Source organism: Ailuropoda melanoleuca, chromosome 3, assembly GCF_002007445.2.
Source record: "Ailuropoda melanoleuca isolate Jingjing chromosome 3, ASM200744v2, whole genome shotgun sequence".
Taxonomy (NCBI): domain Eukaryota; kingdom Metazoa; phylum Chordata; class Mammalia; order Carnivora; family Ursidae; genus Ailuropoda; species Ailuropoda melanoleuca.
Window position 1 is genome coordinate 43646934 of NC_048220.1, and position 20378 is coordinate 43667311.

At 35.4% G+C, this 20378-nt stretch overlaps 1 protein-coding gene and 1 long non-coding RNA gene across 3 annotated transcripts in view; one reads left to right on the top strand and one right to left on the bottom strand.

Annotated features, from left to right (window-relative positions):
- CWC27 (CWC27 spliceosome associated cyclophilin) overlaps positions 1-20378 on the top strand; it is a 185198-nt gene that overhangs the window by 138458 nt on the left and 26362 nt on the right. For both annotated transcript variants that reach the window (XM_034656282.1, XM_034656281.1), the window contains 2 exons: positions 13211-13320; positions 17999-18102. In XM_034656282.1, coding sequence (XP_034512173.1) covers positions 13211-13320; positions 17999-18102 — 214 coding nt within the window. The remainder of the gene's footprint in view (positions 1-13210; positions 13321-17998; positions 18103-20378) is intronic.
- Positions 1-20378, bottom strand: part of LOC109489644 — a 61224-nt gene that overhangs the window by 34575 nt on the left and 6271 nt on the right. The gene's annotated exons all lie outside the window — the stretch shown is intronic.

Consider the following 20378-nt stretch of genomic DNA (forward strand, 5'->3'; position numbering starts at 1 on the left):
CATGATCTTGGGGTGGTGAGATCTAGCCCTACATCAGGCTCTATGAGTAGTCTGCTTGAGCAATCTCTCCTTCTCTCTCTGCCCCTCCCTCCACTCTCTCCCTCTCCCTCTCTCTCAAAAACATAAATCTCAAAAAAAATGAGAAAATATTCCTAAAGTGAATGTGAAATCCAAGACCTCAGGGAGAATTATTTTGGATACTGTTTTATTGTCTAGATACCCAGATGTATTTTTAGAAAAAAAAACATCATTCATCACATGTCAATGAGGGGTTAGTGTTTGCATATTTTCTTGAGTGAATAGAATTAGATTTAGATCTGAAAAGACAACAATATCCTCAAAACAAATCTGTTCTCTGTACATTTTTCTTAACAAACTCCACCCCTTTCTTATACGTTTCTAGTGCCTTATGTCCTACTGTGACCCTTTTAGCCACAATTTTTCTGTTGGACTATTTTAACAACCTGCTAACAGGCTGCCAACAGATCTCTGTTGCTAATCTCAGATCCTGCCAATGCATTCTGTGTGTGGCTTTTCTTAAACACAAACTTGATCACGTGTCAGTCCCCTTCATAAAATTCTTTAATGGCATCTCATTTCCTACAGGATGAAATCCTTTGCATGCCATGCAAGGCCCTACATGGCTGAACTTTGCCTGCCATACCAGTCTCATCTCTCATTATGAATCCTGTGCTCCATACAGGCTAAATTTTTCTACATACCAACCTATTCCCCACCTCAGCCTTTGCTGTCACTACTTCCTCTTACTAGAATACCTTCCATATGCAGTGAATATGGCCTCAAAATTCAAGTTGCTGTTTAAGTCCATTTCTCTAAGATGCCTTTTCTAATTTCTCCTTCATCAGTACACCAATGGTTCCCAAGCTTTTCTGTACATTAGAATCACCTGGAAATCCCAAAGCTCAAGAAGTGAAATCCAGGTGTCAGTACTTTTTGAAGTTCCCCAGGTATCTGGTCAATTTTCTTTAAATATTCATCTGTATCTTCCTGGAATTCTTTCATTTTTTTACTTTTACTTTAACTGCTTAAGCCACCTGAAAATTATTTTAGCCCATGATGTGGGGTGAGGATACATGGTTTGTAATTCAGCAGGTGAAAGAGACAAACTACCAATAATACAGCATGGTATATATTCTCATTAAGGTTTGAGGGAGCAAAAGAAAGGCAATTAAATCTAGATGGCAACATATCTTTCTGGATGCATGAATTCAAGTTCTATCACAGGGTCATGAGTTCAAGCCCCACGCCGGGCACAGAGCTTACTTTAAATAAATAAATAGATAAACAAACAAATAAATATATTACCAATAAACAAATAAAGCATTCTAATATTTTCTTTTCACCTCTCAAGTGGGTCATTTTATACACTAGAAACCTCTCAACTTTTACAAATTTTTGAAGCTGCTGGTTCAGGTGAGTAAGTTAGTTGAATGAAAGTGTTCCCCTCAGAGGATACAGTACATGCAAATGCATGAGATGAAAGAAAGCACAGTACTTTTTCTTATCTTGCAAGTTGTGTGTATGAAACACATAGTGGAAAGGATATGGAATTTTTCATGCAGTCATTTTTACCCTCTCCCTTACTGTAATAACTTAGGCTTGATGACAAAATATCTATTTACTCTTCAAACATCTAAGAAAGAATAATAAATAAAGGTTTTATTATACTATGTAAGTCCCTATTTTTATTATTATTATTTGGCAGTGTATATGATACACTGTATTACTATATTTTCTCTCTAGAAGCAACCTTCAGTTTGGTCTCCTTTCAAATAATCCCAACCAAGAATGAGAAGCATGAGTTTCCTTTTTACCACTTTTGTCTGGTTTATTTCTAAACATCTTATTTGCAGTATTATCTGTGATGTAAGGAGAGTAGCTGAGTCTGTGATAGAAAAACAACTAAAATAAGTCCTTTGTACTTTGCCTTCCACAAAACCCATAGAGAAGTCCCTTAGCCTTTATGGCACACTGATGAATTGCCATATGAGGCATATATTGAAGAATAATTATGTTTATTCTTACCGATTTGTAGTTAAAGAGAAAATGGTTGCAGTATTTACTACAGCCAAAGACTTGTGGTCTGTGGTATCTTGTGAAGATGTTAGGCAGACTATTGGGATAGAATCCAGTCAACTCAGTCTCTCAGAAATATTTCTCAAGGTTGGCTTGCATATTTTTCTATTATCCATACTTTTACTGCCTTGGATATTTTAACAGTGTAGCATACTAATTAATTTACTACATTAAATGCCTTAAAGGAAATAGTAATTAATAATGAATTTACCATCTAAGACAATAAAGACAAAGCATCTGTGAGGCAACTCAAGCCTTCACTCCAATGAGTGACAAAGCTGAGAATAGAATGTGAAGTTGCTAACTCAAAATATTGAACCCAGCCCATTCAATGTGTTGGCTTTGTTTTGTGACTAAGCCAAAGGTGTTTTTTTTTTTTTTTAAATAATCAGTGAGAATGTGTCTGTAATTATGTTCTAATCCAAAATAAGAGGGTGAGAAATTTTTCACTTCACCAAGAAAAAAATACAAGATTGCTTTAGTTAACAGTTTCAGCTTATGAAATTAATCAGACAAACCCAAATAATCCTTCTTTATTAAAAAATTAATTAATGCCATTTCAGAGCTCAGGCACTTTGAAAAATAACTTTTTTTCTTTCCCCAGCACATATGTTTTTGTAATGTAGAGTTCAGAGACTTTAACTTTAGTTGATATATCATCCTAATGAGTATTATATTTCCATTGTTTTCTGATAATTTTTTGGCTACAGGTACCACAAAAGAAATGTTCAGAGACATTAAGCTTAAGGTGGCACCTGACGACTGCAGCTTTTCAAGGTCTGGGACGAAGAAGGCCAGTTATTCAGACTCCCCACTCTCCCAATTACTTTTTCTAGGAATCCATTTTCCTCTGAAAAATTACTTTCCTTTTAAAAAGACATCTTAATTCATTTAAATAATATCTGTCAAGTATCTGAAAACTTAACAAACACTGTTTCAATCTCTAGACATAAAATGGTGAATAAAACAGAAAAGTTCCTGCCCTCTAGGAACTCACATTCTTGGGTCCAGCTGTGGTACCCACCTCAGTCAGAGCTCACTGAACATGCTTTTCCAAATTTCAACTTTTTTCAAAAGGATAGGTCTTTCCAGTGGCAACTCCATCCCTGTTATAGTTAAATAATTTATCATGCATAAAGCACTTAGAATACTGACTGGCACGTGGAAAGCACTATTTGTACAAATGTCCTACAGGTAGAGGATAAATAGAGCAGAGCATTTTCCATCCTACCGTATGCCAGCAGATAGTGCTTATTCTTTTTTTTTTTTTTTAAGTAATCTCTACACCCAATGTGGGGCTCAAACTTAGAACCCTGAGATCAAAGTCTCATGCTCCACCGAATGAGCCAGCCAGGCACCCCAGACAGAGCTTATTCTTAAGCAAATTCAGATTTATAGGTAAGCATCATGATAAGAATGCTACATTTGAACATCCAAATTTATGGAAGTATAAATTAAGTTTTGATAATTTGCCTCACAAAAGGATTTTCCACATTTCTTCCAATTATAAATTATACTGGTGCTTTGAAAATATGATTTAATATACAGAAATATTTTTTATTCAAACAAATATATTAATAAAATGAAAAATATATCTACTCCTTGCTGCTTCAAATGAGATTTAATCTTTTGAAGGGAGCCATAACTATAAAGTAGCTTATAGACATAAAATATGATACCCTATATTCAATGCCAAATAATAATACCTCATATTTATATAATATGAACAGTTTACAAAGTCTTGTCACATGCCTCTTTACATTTAGTTCTGTAACAGTCCTGAGAAGTAGATTTAACCAGTCCTGTAGTTTCTGTTTCGCCAACGAAGAAACCAAAGCATTAAAGACATTTAGTACTCAGCCTAACTGAAACACAGTTGAGGAATCAGAGCTTCTGTCCAATATTCTTTCCACTATAAAACTGAAAAGCATTGTTTCCTTAAGAAAACTAAAAACCAAATAAATAAAAAATAAAATAAAATAAGCCACAAGCAAAATGACCTGTTAGCTGGAAGCCAGAATCGGCAGACTGAGGGCTGGTCTACAGCTCACAGCATTACCGGTAAGACTAAGCAAGGTGACCCCCATCCAACTCAGACTCCAACCCCAGTTCCGGAAAGCATATCTGAACACAGGTCAACTTCAGATGAAGCATAACTGGAATACCTTTGTCCTACCCTCACCTCATCTCAAAATTTAGTTTGTTAGAGATATCATTTAAGATGGGGAATGAGGTAGAGGCGTGAAATCTGAATCCGAATAAGTGTACCTCTAGTAGAGAATGTGGTCTATGCAGGTTCAAAAATTCTGAGACAATGAATACAGCCAGAAACAACTGGGCATAGTACTTTGAATTGTACATACTTCACATTTAAGTTAGACTATTCTGATAGATACGGTAAAATCATTTTACCAGGATACTTTTCAAAGTGCCTTCCTAAACTAAGTCTTCCCAACAAGACTTTGGGAGTCAATTTCTCTCTCTCTCTCTCACTTGCCTTTGTCCTCTTGTTCACTGAACTACTGAGGAAGGCATTGTTTTCATTAAGAGAAGTGTGGGCATCAGGAAACTTGCAACTTTAGCCTCCGATTTACCAACTAACTCAAACTAGTATCGTAATAAGAAAATATGCTTTAAATTTTTATTTTTGGGGGGGAGATGAGTTCAAACAACATACCAATCTAGGGTGGTTCAGCACACTTCACTAATTTGACAAAAGGCTCGCAAATACTTGTAAATGATTTCCTTGCACTATAGACCTGCAAGGTATGTCTTATGGCTACTTGTTACTTACCAAAATAGTTCCAATTCATTAATCTCGCACTTAAGTACTTGCATGATCAGATTTTTCTTATTTTCCTTATTCCCCATCTTGTTCACCCATTCTTCACTTTCACAGAACATTTTTCCTCTTTCTCATGTGCATCCTGTACTACGTTGTCTTCCTGCTTGGTTATGATGTCTCTTCTACCTGCTATGGTAGGTACATACAGGCCCAGTTCTTTCTCCTACAAGGCCCAGTTATGCTGCCATTTTCTCCTCCCAATTTTCCCTCTGTCTCCTCTAAATGAATTTCCTAAGTATTTTATCAGGACCTCTCATGTCATTTGTACCACCGCACAGTTAAAGAGTATTAACTATCTTATCCCTTTTGCAGCCTATAAGCTCCTTAACATTGGGAACCATCTATGTTTCACTCACTCCCACATACACTAGTGCCCCCTTCGCTCCCATAACTGCTTGCAGTGTAAAAGAATAGAAACAGCATGGGCTTTGAAGTCTGACAGCCCGGATTTCAAATCCTTGCTCTATCATTTACTAGCCATATAACCTTGGGCAAGATACTTAACCTCTCTAAACCTGTTTCCTCTTGCATATAATAGAGACGATAATACCTATTCTGTTGTTACTAGAAACAAGAATTAAGTGAGAAAACAGGCACAGAGTTCTTAGTATTATATCTCAGACATGCTAGGTCCTAAAAAGTGGTGATAGTACTAGTAGTAGTAGTCTTAACTTATATTTTAGAAGCCACTTTATTGCTTCGGTGCCTCAGCCACACAGGGATAAAACGAAGCCCATGCGTATCACACATGCAAGTATTTAAGGACTATTTTGAACTGGTCTGTAAACTCTTATAACTACTTGGAGAAAAGTACCTCATAAATTTACTACAAAACAGTAGAACTCTCCTTTAAGTGCTATTAGAAATGCAGATATTCTGCAGTATTTAATTTACTAGGATAATCATAGCCTTAGGCAATTTTAGGTAGCAATTCTTTCTTTAGTATCCTCCCTGATTGGCTTCATGAAATCTTTTTATCTTGAAGAATTTTGTATTTTTTTTAATCTTATTGCTACAACACAGAGTATAGAATTTGTAGCCTCCATATCTAGAATGACGGTCAATGTCGGGATGTTGTCAAAATGGCCATCAAACTGCAAGAACTGTGGGTCATACCATCTGGAGGAGTACAAAGTGTGCTCTGTTGAGAAACCTGAGGGCAACATCAGTCAATCTCTGTGCTGGTCCTAGGGTCCAAGTGAGGAAGAATGAAGTAAATTTGAACAGAAACAACAGACTAGAGCTGACAGGTGGAGAGCTGAAGCCCCCAGAAGTAAAGCTATTCATGTTCCTCGATAATTCTCAGTAATCATTTTTATATTGTAATTGTTTCTTGTGGTCATTATTAATTAAGAAAAATGGAGAAACATCTGATAAAAAGCTTATCAGATAGAGTCTATATAACAAAAAATTGTATTAGTAATTTAAAGCAATTTCATGTTTAGGGTTCAGGACCTGTCTTTACTGGTATAATTTCTCTTCATCTCTTAATTTATAAGTTCATTTAATTCATTTGAATTGATTTTTAGTATAATACTTTGTGGTAACTAATTTATGTGTTGTTATATAAGTTATTACCAATGTGACTGCTACCTGAATTATAAACTCAACAAAGCAATATGCTTGGGAAAGTAAAAGATAAAAATTAAGAAAACTAATTAGATAATTAAATCTATATTGAAGAGTCATGCCATTTTATAAATGGTCACACTGTAGTATAAATGTGTATAGTTTTCAAAGTGATTATTAGACTGTAATGAAACACATCTGTGGTGATTATACATTCCAGAGAGAAAGTACACATGGTAGTGTATGCAGGGAGGAAACAACATTGAGTTGTCAGAAGATCTGGTTTCTGATATTCCAAGATTAGCACAACCATTTGACCTCTCTGAACCTCACTTTTTTCATCTGTAAGGGAACAGGTTATTGCTGCCCAAGAACTTCTTAGTACTAATATTTTGTGTTGTGATTGTGGATCTACTCCTTTTATAGTGAATTTAAAAATTAAGATTAAGTAGCCAGCAGATTATAAATATACAGAAGCCCTAGATATGAACTCACTTATTCACAGGCTACTCCTGTTAGAAATGTTTAATGGAAAATACAGCTGAAAATCAGTATTTTTGTGCAGAGATAAAAGAACTAAAATCTAGTCAGGCCGAAATTAAAAATGCTTAACTGAGATGCAAACCCAAATGGAGGCCATAAAAATAAGGATAGACAAATCAGAGGAGTGAATCAGTGATATATAAGATAAAACTATGGAAAATAATGAAGCTGAAAAGAAGAGAGAAAGAAAAGTAATGAATCACAAAGGTAGACTTAGGAAACTCAATGACTTATTAAAATGTAGGAACATTCATATCATACAGAGTCCCAGAAGATGAGGAGAGAGAAAAATGGGCAGAAGGTTTATTCGAACAAATTATAGCTGAAAACTGCCCTAATATGGGGAAGGACACAGATATCAAAATCCAAGAAGCATAAAGAACTCCCATTAAATTCAACAAAAGCTGACCATTGCCAAGGCATATCATAGTCAAATTCACAAAATACCGACAATGAAAATAAGTGTTTTTGTATTTATATTCCAAAATGAAATACAGTCTGAAAGTCTGGATTAATTTAACTGTATTATGACTTGTTACCTTCACATTTCTCAAATCAGGTAATAGAAAAACACAGGAAAATATTCTGTATTACATTATTTTGAGGATTATTTTAAGCCTAAAAAACATGAAGCAGTGAAGCTAGGATGAACAGGGAAAGAAAAAGAAAAATTCCATGTAAATGTAGACTGAATTCCATTTAATCACTGTTCAGTGTTGAAGCATATGTCATTATTCAGTGTTCAACCATACTTCAGGTAGTCTCAGAATTATTTAACCACTTTTGACTTATTTTCATGGAACTGTAGGCTTATTTTGACCACCAGGTGGAGCCAGTATTGTTCAATTTGTAATGTAAAAGATATGCTGAAAATAAAAAGTGGTTAAATAAAATGAATAAATCATAGATTCCTTATTTTAGTTCATAGTACAGAAAGAAATTAAACTTTCAGCCTAGTCTTCCCCTAAACTTCTGCCTAGTCTTTGTAATGTGCATATAGACGCCTCTATTAAATAATTTCTTGATTGTGAATAATTTTCATCTTGGCAGTTTCATTGGATAAAGAGACCAGTTTTCTTCTGATTCACTTTTTAAAGATGTCATCTAAGCAACTTTCAATTATCTTTAAAAGAAAATTAGTACAGGGCGCCTGGGTGGCTCAGTTAATTAAGCGTCTGCCTTCAGCTCAGGTCATGATCATCGGGTCCTGGGATCGAGTCCTGCGTCAGTCTTCCTGCTCAATAGGGAGTCTGCTTCTCTCTCTCTCTCACTGTCCCTCTGCTTCTCCCCACTGCTTGTTCTCTCTCCCTCTCAAATAAATAGAATCTTAAAACACACACACACACACACACACAGGAACCCCCCCCCCCAAAATTAGTGCAAATTTAATCTCTTGTCATTCAATAAATACTATGGATTATAATTATGAAAAATGATAATAAAAAGTATATTATATGTAAGCTCTCATCTTAATGTCAGAGAATATCCCCATTGTCATTTCCATGATGGATTTTCCTATTAAAACAAACCAAAAAATAGGCATTCTGACTGGGGGGAGGATATGTAGTTTATCCCCAGCAGCTCCTCAAGGAGATGGTAAAGCTACAACTCTGTAAGAGATTCTACCCAGAAAGCGTAGTGTTCAAGTAATCAGAGGTAACTGCCTTAAAGTTGACTTCTACTCCTCTTACCTATTTAATACATGTCAGAAATCATTTATCTGTAACTCAATTTAACAACTATCTACTGAAAAAGTATTTGTATGCTAAGGGCCCTAAGCCCCTACAAGTCCCTCAAAAAAGTCTTTCATTCAGCAAGAGCAATAAGGCAACTATGGATACTGTTGTAATTTAAGATCTAAAATTAATCAAATTGTTCCTTTGTCCATTCAGCTACTATTTATTGAGTATATACTATATGCAAGGCATATGTAGGCCACAAACAGGGCATAATCCCTGCCACGTGTGTTTGTAGCATAGGGGGCAATACAGACAAAGAAGCAGTTATGATTTAGTGTTTAAACTGTTTAAAGGTTCAAATGAGGGGGAAAATATGACTAAGGATTATCAAGCAAAAGTCATAAAGGATTCTTCCTAGGTAGAAATTATTTATATATACCCCCTATTTGGCAAACTCTGTTTCCCATTTATTATGGTGTGGGAGGAATTTAGAACCTTTTTTGGGTAGGATTTTATTTCATCAAACACATCCAACTGGTGACCTGATGACTTTCTATGTCAAATTGGAATATTTTCTAAATTTTCTTGTGTGTCAAACGTGAAGAAGAAATAACCAAGCTGGTTAAGAACTTGTCATTTAGAGCCAGACTACGGGTTCATAGTCTCATGTTTATAGTCCCTTAGATAAGTTACTTAACCTCTTACTACCTTAATTTCCTTATCAGCAAAATAGGGCTAATATTATGCCTTCCTTAAAGGGTTGGTTTATCAGGATTAACCAAATAACTCAGGTACTGGTATCTGGCACATAATGAGTACTTAAAATGTTAACTATCATGGGTATCTCTTTTCAAGTCTGGTACTTTTCCTAGAATTAAGAACTGGTGTACATAAAATTTGATTTAAAAAAAAAAAACACTTTTTAGCTTCCAGAAAGTATGGTAAGATACAGCTGCGTATCACCGGCATTGATATTTTCTAATACCATTAAAGTCTATCTCTTTTGTTTTCAAATGCTGTTTACTATTAGCAATAACATATTACTTTTATTTACTTAAAAGTTTTTGTTTATTACGGGAATTTTTTAAAAATTTCTTTGAAGTACTGGATCCCAATATATTTAAAATAATTTATAAGTAGCCTTACTAATAGTTTTTGATACATACTGATTATTCAATAAGCTTTTTTAAAAGAATGAATGAATGTAACAGCTACTTGGAGCTGTTAAGCTCCTTGAGCTCTGGTCCTGAGACAGTGTTGGGAATAAGCCCTTTATCTATAAAATGAGATTTGTAGATGGATACCATTGGTTCATTAGCTAAGTAACCACAGTTGAATAGTCATCGTCCCTTTATGTTCAGAACAAAAAGGTTTCACAGTGAAGAGATTCAAGTGGAGCAAGGATTAAGTTTCTGACTAGCTCTCAGAGGAGAGGTTAAAGGCATTCTTTATAACATGCAGGGACAGAAGTGCAGTACTTAACTTTGTCACCTAAACTAAGAGTCAGAACACATGTTTTAGCCCAGGCTCTGCTGCTGATACCCCTGGGAGACTGGCTGAGTAACTTCACTTACCTAAACATTGGTTACCTCATCAATAAACTGAGAAGGTAGATGAGAAGGTCCTCAGGGTAACTTCTAGCTCTGGTGCTCTAGTGAACTGATACTCCAGTGATAAACTGTTGATTATAGTGATGTTGGGCATTCTCTCCACCAGAACCTTTCACATATATTACCTAGTTTTATCTCAGAGATAACTAAGATACTTCATTCTAACACTAGAACATATATAAGCTTTAAGCCCTCTAAGGAATCAGTAGTTTGAAACTTAAAGTCAATGGCTTGATCTCTTAACTTCATTTCACCCTTTAGATTACATAATAAAATGAAAAGTCTGCATCATATATGTTTTAGATGCCTTTCATAGCATTTCTCAGAATGCCCACATATGAGAGACACTAGGTAAAATTTTATTTTCTGGATTGAAGTTTTAGTTGAAGTCAGTAGGGCACAGTGTGGGCCTTTTGTATCATACAATTCTGGGCTCAAGTCCCAGCTTTACCATATTCTAATTCCTGTTTCCTCATTGGGTTTATGGATTCTTCACAGATAATGAAAGCACTTTAACATGATGCCTAACATATACCCTTTAGTAAATGTTTCCCCCCCATTCTTCATTCCTATTTATTTAGCATGTTTTGTAGAAATTTCAGTTGATAGTCATCATACTACATTATTATTTATGAATTATCTACCGTATATTGAGATTTATAAGAAAAGTAAAAGTAGAACAGCCTATATTTAGAGAAACTAAATTTTTCAAACTCCTTGTGTATTTTATTAGCCAGTTTTATGTCACTAAAATCATCTAGTCACTTATTCAATTTTTGTTTATTCAGGGGGATTCAAGCACATGAGAAATGAATGTGCTACTTCCTGTTCTGGCAACATGGACTGAGTTAGCACAGACCTTCCTTCACCTACAAATATATAGAAATGCTGGATAAAATATGATCCAGCCCAATTTAAAAACTTAGCTAAGCTTAAGAGAGAGAGTGAAAGAGAGAAACAGAGAGAGAGAGAACATAAGAAAAAAAGAAAGTCCTGGGTACCAGAAACAAAGGGGAAGCAAAACCAGAGCATTAAGTGGGCAAGCTGATGTTATAGTTGCCCAGGGGAATATTGGAACCAGATGCAGGCTCTACTACCTAGAAGCTGGGAGATTTAATCTCAGACTTGGACAGAGATGTGGCCATGGCTCAAGAGAAATGGGAACTAGAAAAACTGTCCATCTGGTCAGGAAGGCCACAATGAAGCTTGTCATGTTTCAGACCTATATGTGGGGGAAATTAAAAACCAAAAAAAGTCTCTCACAAAAAATCAAAACTCTAAACCTCTACCAGTCATGGCTACAAAGTGTGAATATACACTCCCTATATGGTGCAGGAATCCAAAGCCAAGAAATTAACTTGAAAAAAAAAAATGGCTCTAAACCACCAGAACCCCTAAATTGCCTGGTAGAAACAAATGCAGAAGTTCTTTGTAGAAACTTAAACAATCCTGGGTGCCTAGAATTCCTATGGAGCATGATAGAGATGCAGCTCTAGCTAAAGGTAAACTCATAATCAAAAGTTAGAAAACACATAGAGAAATGATGAGCCTAGGAAGAGAGTCAGAAGACATAACAGAAAGATTCCCCAAGAAGAATCTGAAAGATACAACATAACAAGTGTTTTAAATTATTAAAAGAGATTTTTTTAAGGACTAAATATCATAATAAAAGACTGAGACTATTAAAAGAACAGGTGAATTTGAAGAATAACCAAAAAGAATACCTAGAAATAAAAAATATAATTATTAAAATCAATGGCTCAGTTTATGCCTTAAAAACTGATTAGATACAACTAAACAAAGAATTAATGAACCGAAATATAAAACTAAGGAAATTAGAGTATACTGCTGAGAAATAAAAATAAAAAATTAATGTGCTGTTATTATTCATAGTTGATCATATTGTAAAGAGAAGTACTTATACTAATGTGATGTACTCAGTTATGAAGTAGAATAGTTGACCAGATTTTTCACACAGTTGGCTTTATGCAGCAAATGTCACTGTGTTAGAAAAATCTCAAACAAAATGGCTGATTGCTAATACACTGCACATTAATAACATTCTTCAAACTGTGTAACAAAGAGATAAGCAACAAACCAAGGCTTGAGTACAAAGATTACTGGCATTCTTGATTACATCTGGCTCATCTTGGTTTGCCAGCCAAAGATATGGTTGTTGGTTTTGGGGGGGGGTTTTTAATCATAAATTTTCATTAATATGTGTGCATGTAAGTTAATATAAAATGTTAGTACTTTTTTCTTGAGACAAAACTGTGCTCCATAAACCCAGATGTTAACTAATCTTCACAGGGAAGTACTGCAGGATCAAACCTATAAATTGGTTTTCTAATTTCTAACTTTGTAAAAATTACTTTGATCTGCTTCTGATAGCTGTCCTGACTTATTTGTTGGATACATTTGTTTTTTATGATGACATCAAATTGAACTTGTTTATTAGTTGTTGTTGCTTTAACTAGGGAACCAAAGTGGCAGGCAACTGGAAAATCAACCAATATCAAACGACTGTATCTTATAAAAGCAGGATAAGAATGTAAAATAGCAGTGCTGAATTTTAGGAAAATCTAAATTATTTTAAAAGTGAGATAGGTAATTTTATACTCAAGCAAGTGAGAACAATTACAATAATACATTATATAATAAAGATGTTTTTAAATTGGTTGACCTATTACCATTGTTCACTGTCTAGGAAATAGTTGTGGAGCTGGAGCCATTTATTAGTTGGATTTTTAAATGGGTGAAAACCAATTCCAGGTTCTGACCTCCTCTTCTGTAATAAGCATAGACATTAAAATGAAACCACGCAGCCTTTTTACTATTTATTCTAAGAATATTTTGTTATTCTTCAGAGGAAGAAACTGCTCCTGATGGTGCTGTTGCAGAATACAGAAGAGAAAAGCAAAAGTATGAAGCTCTGAGGAAGCAGCAGGCAAAGAAGGGAACTTCTCGGGAAGACCAGGTAACTTCATAAGCCTAAATCCATATGTAATGCATTGCCTTTTAATTGTCTTCAGGTATTGCTAATGAAGCCTAATTTGATTATATGTCGGAAAAACACTACCTCTTAAAAATGAAAAAAGATATATTCATATAGGGTGGGATGACAAGGACCTTGGCCACTCATGTTCTTTCCAGACATTGTAGGCAAAAAGCCTAAAACTTTCAGGTTTCAACCTGTACTCCCAGTATCAAGCCCAGGAACCTTATTTTTTGTTTGTTTGTTTGTTTGAAATTCAAATAACTTTTATTTAAATTGACCAGGAACCTTATAAAGCCACATATTCTCAGATAGCCAGGTAGAACCTTTGTCTAAGTAAATATTATGAAATGGAGAAGTGAGGATTATAAATGATGAAGAGATCTCTTCTAGCACAGCATCTCACATGCTGACTAGCCAGTTCTGCTCGAAATTATATACTGCCTGTAAATAAAGCATTCGGTCCACTAGTTGACTTTTATTGTAAATAATATTACAGGACTCTGCTTACTTCAAATAATTTCTGAGTTATTATTAACTAATAAAAAAAGACCATTAGAAATAATAATAAAAAGAGATAGCTCAACAATCTGAAAGTCAATTTTATATACCATTCAACACTTGGCATTTGATAAATCTCTTCAGCAGCCATTCATGTTGAAAAACTATGGGGAAGACCAAAATAATTTATTTTTGGTGTTTCCATAAATATCTATTTGAGAACATGCCATTTTAGGGATATAAATAAAACAGTCAAAATAAAAGTAAAAAAAAAAAAGCCCAAGTCTATGTGGATAAATTAATATAATCGGGCTACATTGTAAATGACACCTAATTACTAGTAAAGAAGGATCATACATCAAGTACTTAGCATGAAATTAATCATAGGGGAAGTTCTACAAGAAGTCAGGTACAGGAAATTGTAATTATAGAGAACGAATTTGAGCAATTTTCAAAAGAAATGGCACTTCAAATGAAATTAAGAAAAGTACATTATTAACTTGTTTTCATGGAGTCACAATGAGTAGCAACTGCAGTCAATATACTACCAAAGATACCCTAAGGATCACTGTCATTCATGCACTCTGCTTTTTTGCTTCCTAGCAAATAATTATTAAGAACTGTGTATTAATCAGTGTATTTGGGGGTAAACAAGGTGGACACATATCTGTCCTCTCTGAGCTATTAGGAAAAATAGCCAGTTAAGTAAAACCAATAAAAGAGAGTGAGCATTATGACAGGTTAAGTACAGGGAACTATGTAAATGTCTAACAGTAGGACCTAACATGGCCTAAGAATCTGGGAAGACCTCCCTAAGAAAATGATTGGTCAGTTGAACTGTGAAGGTTGAATAGGAGAAAGGTAGCCAGGCAAAAGGAAGAGTATATGAAAAATATTGGATCTCTTTGCAAAGAACTATATGTATGACTAACATAAACTAAGAGAAAGATGAGGCTGGAGAGGTAAGCAGAAGCCAACTCATGCAAGGTATTTTTGAGCCATATTAAGAAATTTATATTTACCCTAATGGCAGTGGAGAGCCACTGAAAGAAGGAAGTGATGTGATCTTATTTGCAGTTTAGTAAGATCCCTCCAACCTGGCTGCAGGATAGAGAGTATACTGAACCAGGACAGGACCAGATGTGCAGAGGCCAGCTAAAGAGACTCTTCTGTATAGATACACATGCACAAAGTCTGCAAAGGCAGGGCCTCTTCAAATCAGTTTTCTCCTGCTAGAAGGCTCTCACCATGCTGAAAAGCCATGCTATAAGTAGTTGGCCATTCATTCCTTCAGCAAAAACCAGAAGACTAACTCCCCTGTAGATGCCAAACAGAAATGTCCCTATGCAAATCCTATCTTCTTTTATTTTATTTTATTTCATTTATTTACTTAGAGAAGGAGCAAGCAAGAGAGAAAGCATGAGCAGGGAAGAAGGGCAGAGGGAGAGGGAGAAGCAGACTCCCTGCTGAGTAGGGAGCCCAAAGCAGGCCTCTATCTCAGGACCCCAGGATCATGATCTGAACTGAAGGCAGATACTTAACTGACTGAGCCACCCAGGTGCCCCCAAATCCTATCTTCTTTAGTCTATGTTGTGCCCCATTATTTTTGTGATGTTTGCTTTTCTGCCTAGTGTCTTCCCTTGCCTTTAGGGTGCAGCAGAGCAAGTCCAATCTTGAATACAAGAGAAGCTAAGAAAGGCCAAGAGGATGTTTTTTGTTTGTTACAGTCCCCCTTCTCTGAGCAAATGCTAGTAGCAGGTTAATTGGCTCTAAAAACAGACTGCCTTGCCACTTTCAACTCAAGGAAAAAGATCCAGGTCTAGCTTAATTTTCTAGGAAGCTTTTAAATTTGGTTCCACTAAGAAGTCTCCTTTGTTTTCATTTTTCTTTATGCCTTCAGAAAAGACACTTCCAAGTGTACAAAGGTCCACCATTAAAAATTGATGAGGTTGGGGTGCCTAGGTGGCTCAGTCTGTTACGCACATGATCCCAGGGTCCTGGGATCAAGCCCCTCATTAGGCTCACTGCTCAGCAGGGAGTCTGCCTCTTCCTCCCACCCCCCCACTCCCCCTGCTCATGCTCTCGCACTCTCTCTCAAATAAATAAAACCTTAAAAAAATTGATGGGATTTACTTTAAGCTATAGATATAGAAACATGCATATGCAGATATATTTTATATAATACACATATAGATATATAAGCTCATACACATATACACAAAAACACCTAAAAAGCCTTGAAGGATATTTACCAAAATGTCAACAATTGTTATTCCTACGTGGGATAATAGGTATTTCTGTTTTGCTTCTGCTTGTTTTCTAGTATCTCTAAATTAAACTTTTTCTTATTATAAAGTGAATACAATAAAAGTTTGTAAACACGATGGTTTTTTTTAATGAATGAGGTTTTAAAAACAAAGGATGTGTTCTTTTATCTGTTAACACTGCTTGAAGAGCTTAGTCGTTTAATTACTACTCTGGAAACAGATAAAATATCTAAACCCTAATGCACTAGGCAGCCCTCAGAATGCCTATGAGGATATTCTGTAGGAATTTATCGTGTTTCCCCAAAACTCATCTCATTCACCAGCTATGGCAGTGTGTATATTTTCATCTGTTGTCCATGTGGTCATTAAATTTTGCAGAACTTATAAAGCATATAAGGTACTTACACTGTCATTTTTAGCAATAACTGCCTTTGATTCTTGCACCACCTGTCTTTACTGAGCTTAAGTTCTAGACCACCAATATCTATTTAATTTTTTCATGAACTATGGTCTTAATGGTATTTCCTAGATAAATTAGAGAGCCTAGCAATTTATTGTGACTCCTTATTATACTTGTTATTCACATACTGAATTATTATACCTCTTTTTCCTTAAGAAATATGAAGATTTTAGTACTGAATTCAATATGTCAGTATCTTAATTAGACATTTGATTTTTTAGACAGGTATTACTTCACCCCATTTCACAATTACATACTTTTTAAACTGTAGGATAAAAAAAAATTTCCAACTTTTGTTCTCTGCTCAAATTCTGGAGTCAACTGTTAAGTTATAGCCAGGGGACAACATGATTACAAAATTGTAGGCACTTGTTTGTTACCCACAAAGGACACGGGAGACAAACAAAAATCAGAGAAATGGCCCCTTTTTTATTAAACCTACTGAATCATGGTATTTATGCCCCACTTCTTTTACTTAACAATAGAATATAATACTTCATGAATATAATTTTTAATAATAGTGTAATGACATAGTCACTGCTTTTTCACAAATTTATCTAGTTCATTATTGATAGATATTTCAACATGTTTCCACTCCTCACTTGTATGAGTACTGCTGCCACGTACATCTTTTGCCTAAGCCATTTTCTATGTTTCACATAATTTTTCTTCATGGAGTCCCAGGATTGAAGTGATTCAATCAAAGGGAATGATCATCTTAAAGTTTCTGACAAATATCAATAGCTTTCTAAAAATATCATTCCCATTTATCCATCTTCCAACAGTTAATGTGTTCATTCATTTTACCTTCCTTAACAATGAACTTTTTAAGTTTTTTGGAAATTTGTTCAGTGACAAATATTATTTGTTATTGGTGTTTTATTTTTAATTTCACATATTTTAGTAAAGTACATCCTTTTCTTATGGACATTAAAAATTAGCCATTGGGGCGCCTGGGTGGCACAGCGGTTAAGCGTCTGCCTTCGGCTCAGGGCGTGATCCCGGCGTTATGGGATTGAGCCACATCAGGCTCTTCCGCTATGAGCCTGCTTCTTCCTCTCCCACTCCCCCTGCTTGTGTTCCCTCTCTCGCTGGCTGTCTCTGTCAAATAAATAAATAAAATCTTTAAAAAAAAAAATAGCCATTAACAAGCATGCATTTTATTGTTTAAGCATCTTTTATATAAGCAAATTTATGTTCCCCAAATCAGAAAACAGTCACATATGTCTGAGGGAAAATGTCAGTGCAAATGCAAACAGGGCATGTGTCAAGGTCACTGTTGCAGTTTTGTTATTTTCCTTCAAAAGTTAAAAATTAAAGTGCTTTACGTGTTAGTAAGTGTTTCACATTTTATTTTCTACCAAACTTCAGTGTCTCTTGTAAAATTATATTTATCCTTATCAGAAAACTTAGCAATGTAATTGTATTCCAGACCCTGGCACTGCTGAACCAGTTTAAATCAAAACTCACTCAAGCAATTGCTGAAACTCCTGAGAATGACATTTCTGAAGCAGAAGTAGAAGATGATGAAGGATGGTAAGGGTTTTAATTCCTCCGTATTAATCCTGAACAAACAGGCTCAGGGCAGAGACACTATTAGGACATGCCCACGACCTCATCCTCTTTTTTTTTTTCAGACTTCGCCTTTCATCATACCCTTGTCGTTATAGGGCCTCAGCTCCTTTTGACTTCATTTCACTTGAGTAAGCATTTATTGAGTGCTTGGTGTGTTCCCAGTATTATGCTAGCCAGTGGAAATATACAAGAAATATGTGATACTCTCCCTGTCCTAAATAACTTTCTAATATTGTGAAAAAGATAAGATTCACATTAAACAGCTAGAAAGCAGCCTCAAAAGATTCTAAATCATTAATTTTTTACACTTTCCCACAAACATTTTAGGACTCAGTAATACATTTCATAATCCTACTAAGTTCCTCTTAAAATTTATGACCTACAGGATCCTAGCAATTCATACACAGTCTACTTATTTTTTCTTTGGCTATTTTTCAGCTTTTTAAGACACTGATAAGAAATAAAGGAATTAATGACTCGTACATGCCCTATCCTTAGCATTTTATCATATAATGGCACAAAGAAAAAAAAAAAAGGAATAAGAATTGTGCTTTCCCTTATCACACTCCTCTGTCCTCCAGTTGACTTCACATGTAGTATATTAGGACTCCCCACACCTAACTGCCCTCACCTCCCACTCCACCCTGGCTCAAGCACATTGCTGCAAGCCAGTGGGTCACCCCCCACATATGACTCACCCTCTGGAGCCTCTGAACTGTCACATGTGCCATTACCCCAACCCAGAATCATAGCCTCACTCCTCTCTGCCAGACAGCATCTCTCTCCTATTTCAAAACTGCTCAACACTCCCATCCTCCAGGAAACCAGTCAGCAAGATTTGTTGAGCACTCACAAATCTAGAGGGTGGAGGAAAGAGGGCTGGGACACACATTAAAAAAGACATAAAAACACTTAATAAGAAAACATTTAAGTAAGTAAGAGTCTACAGCTATATAACTTTAATCAAAAGGGCTAAGGGGATGATTATTTGAATGGAATCAATCCTACCTCCCCTAGGACCCCTTAAGTACTTATGTATTTCTCAGTATATAGTTTCTGTATCATCTAGGTTATGTTTGGGGTTTGTTTTTGTTTTTTTTTTAACCCTGAGACTTTTTAAATTGGTTTCTATTACTTATGTGTATTTGTTTATACTTAAATTCAAAGTTGCTTAAAGGCAGAAGCTGGCTTCTCCCATTGTCCTGTGCCAAAGGGGAAGGCTCAGTGAGTGTTGATTGACCCATAGAGATAAATGCACATTACACAGAAGAACTTTTTGTTTTTTATATGACTGGACAGGTTTAGTTTTATTTTGGATTCCTTGAATGTCTCAGAATATCTTTCAAATGTTTTGGGTTCAGCCACCACACAAAAAAATGTTTTGCCAAGTCCTCTTCCCCTTATTTTTGAATCCATATGCATTTTTTAAGGAAACATAATCCATGTGTTTCTGATTCATTTACACTTAACTCATCAAGATGGTGTTTTGTAAGAGCAGTTTGATGCCCAATAAGTTTTTTTAACCTTTTTATAAGCCATTTAAGTCCTTTTTTATTGAACAGGAAAGTCACCAACAAATTTAAACCCAGAAGTTTCATTTGAAACTCATAACCTGCAGGATTCAAATTTACTTTTAACTTGGCAAGACCATTTAACTTCCCAAGGCTCTTCCTAGCCACTTAGTTCAGTATTCTCTCATTGTGAATTCCTCATTAGCTTCAGATGTCAATTAGTGTTTTTAAAATTGTCATTCTTGCTTTTGTTGTGATTTCACAGTACAATCTATGTTCTAACATCCTCATTAGAAAGTAAACAAATGGAAAAACTTTATCAGATGGTAAAATCACTGGTCAACGATGTTGACCACTTCTCCATCTGGGGAACAAAAATAAGTGGTAAAGGAAGGGTAAATAAGTTAAAGACACCATTACCAGGTCTTCAGGGGATTCACTTCTACCTTCAATTGCAGTCTCCTTCACAGAGAGTCAGAACTGTAAACTATGTACCTGCACATTTTTCGTATTTGTTTTATTTGACATCTAATAAAATACCTTTTGTGTTCAAGGCACTAAACAGAATCATACAGAATACATGGGACCCTTTTTACTGCACTACAGACTATTGAAATTCTGTAACCTGATAAGCAACAACATCCTTTCTGTTCATAAATACACCCGTTCAACTTTATCAGGTCTCTGGTGATTTAGATCATCTCTCATAAAGTATATTCCACTCAG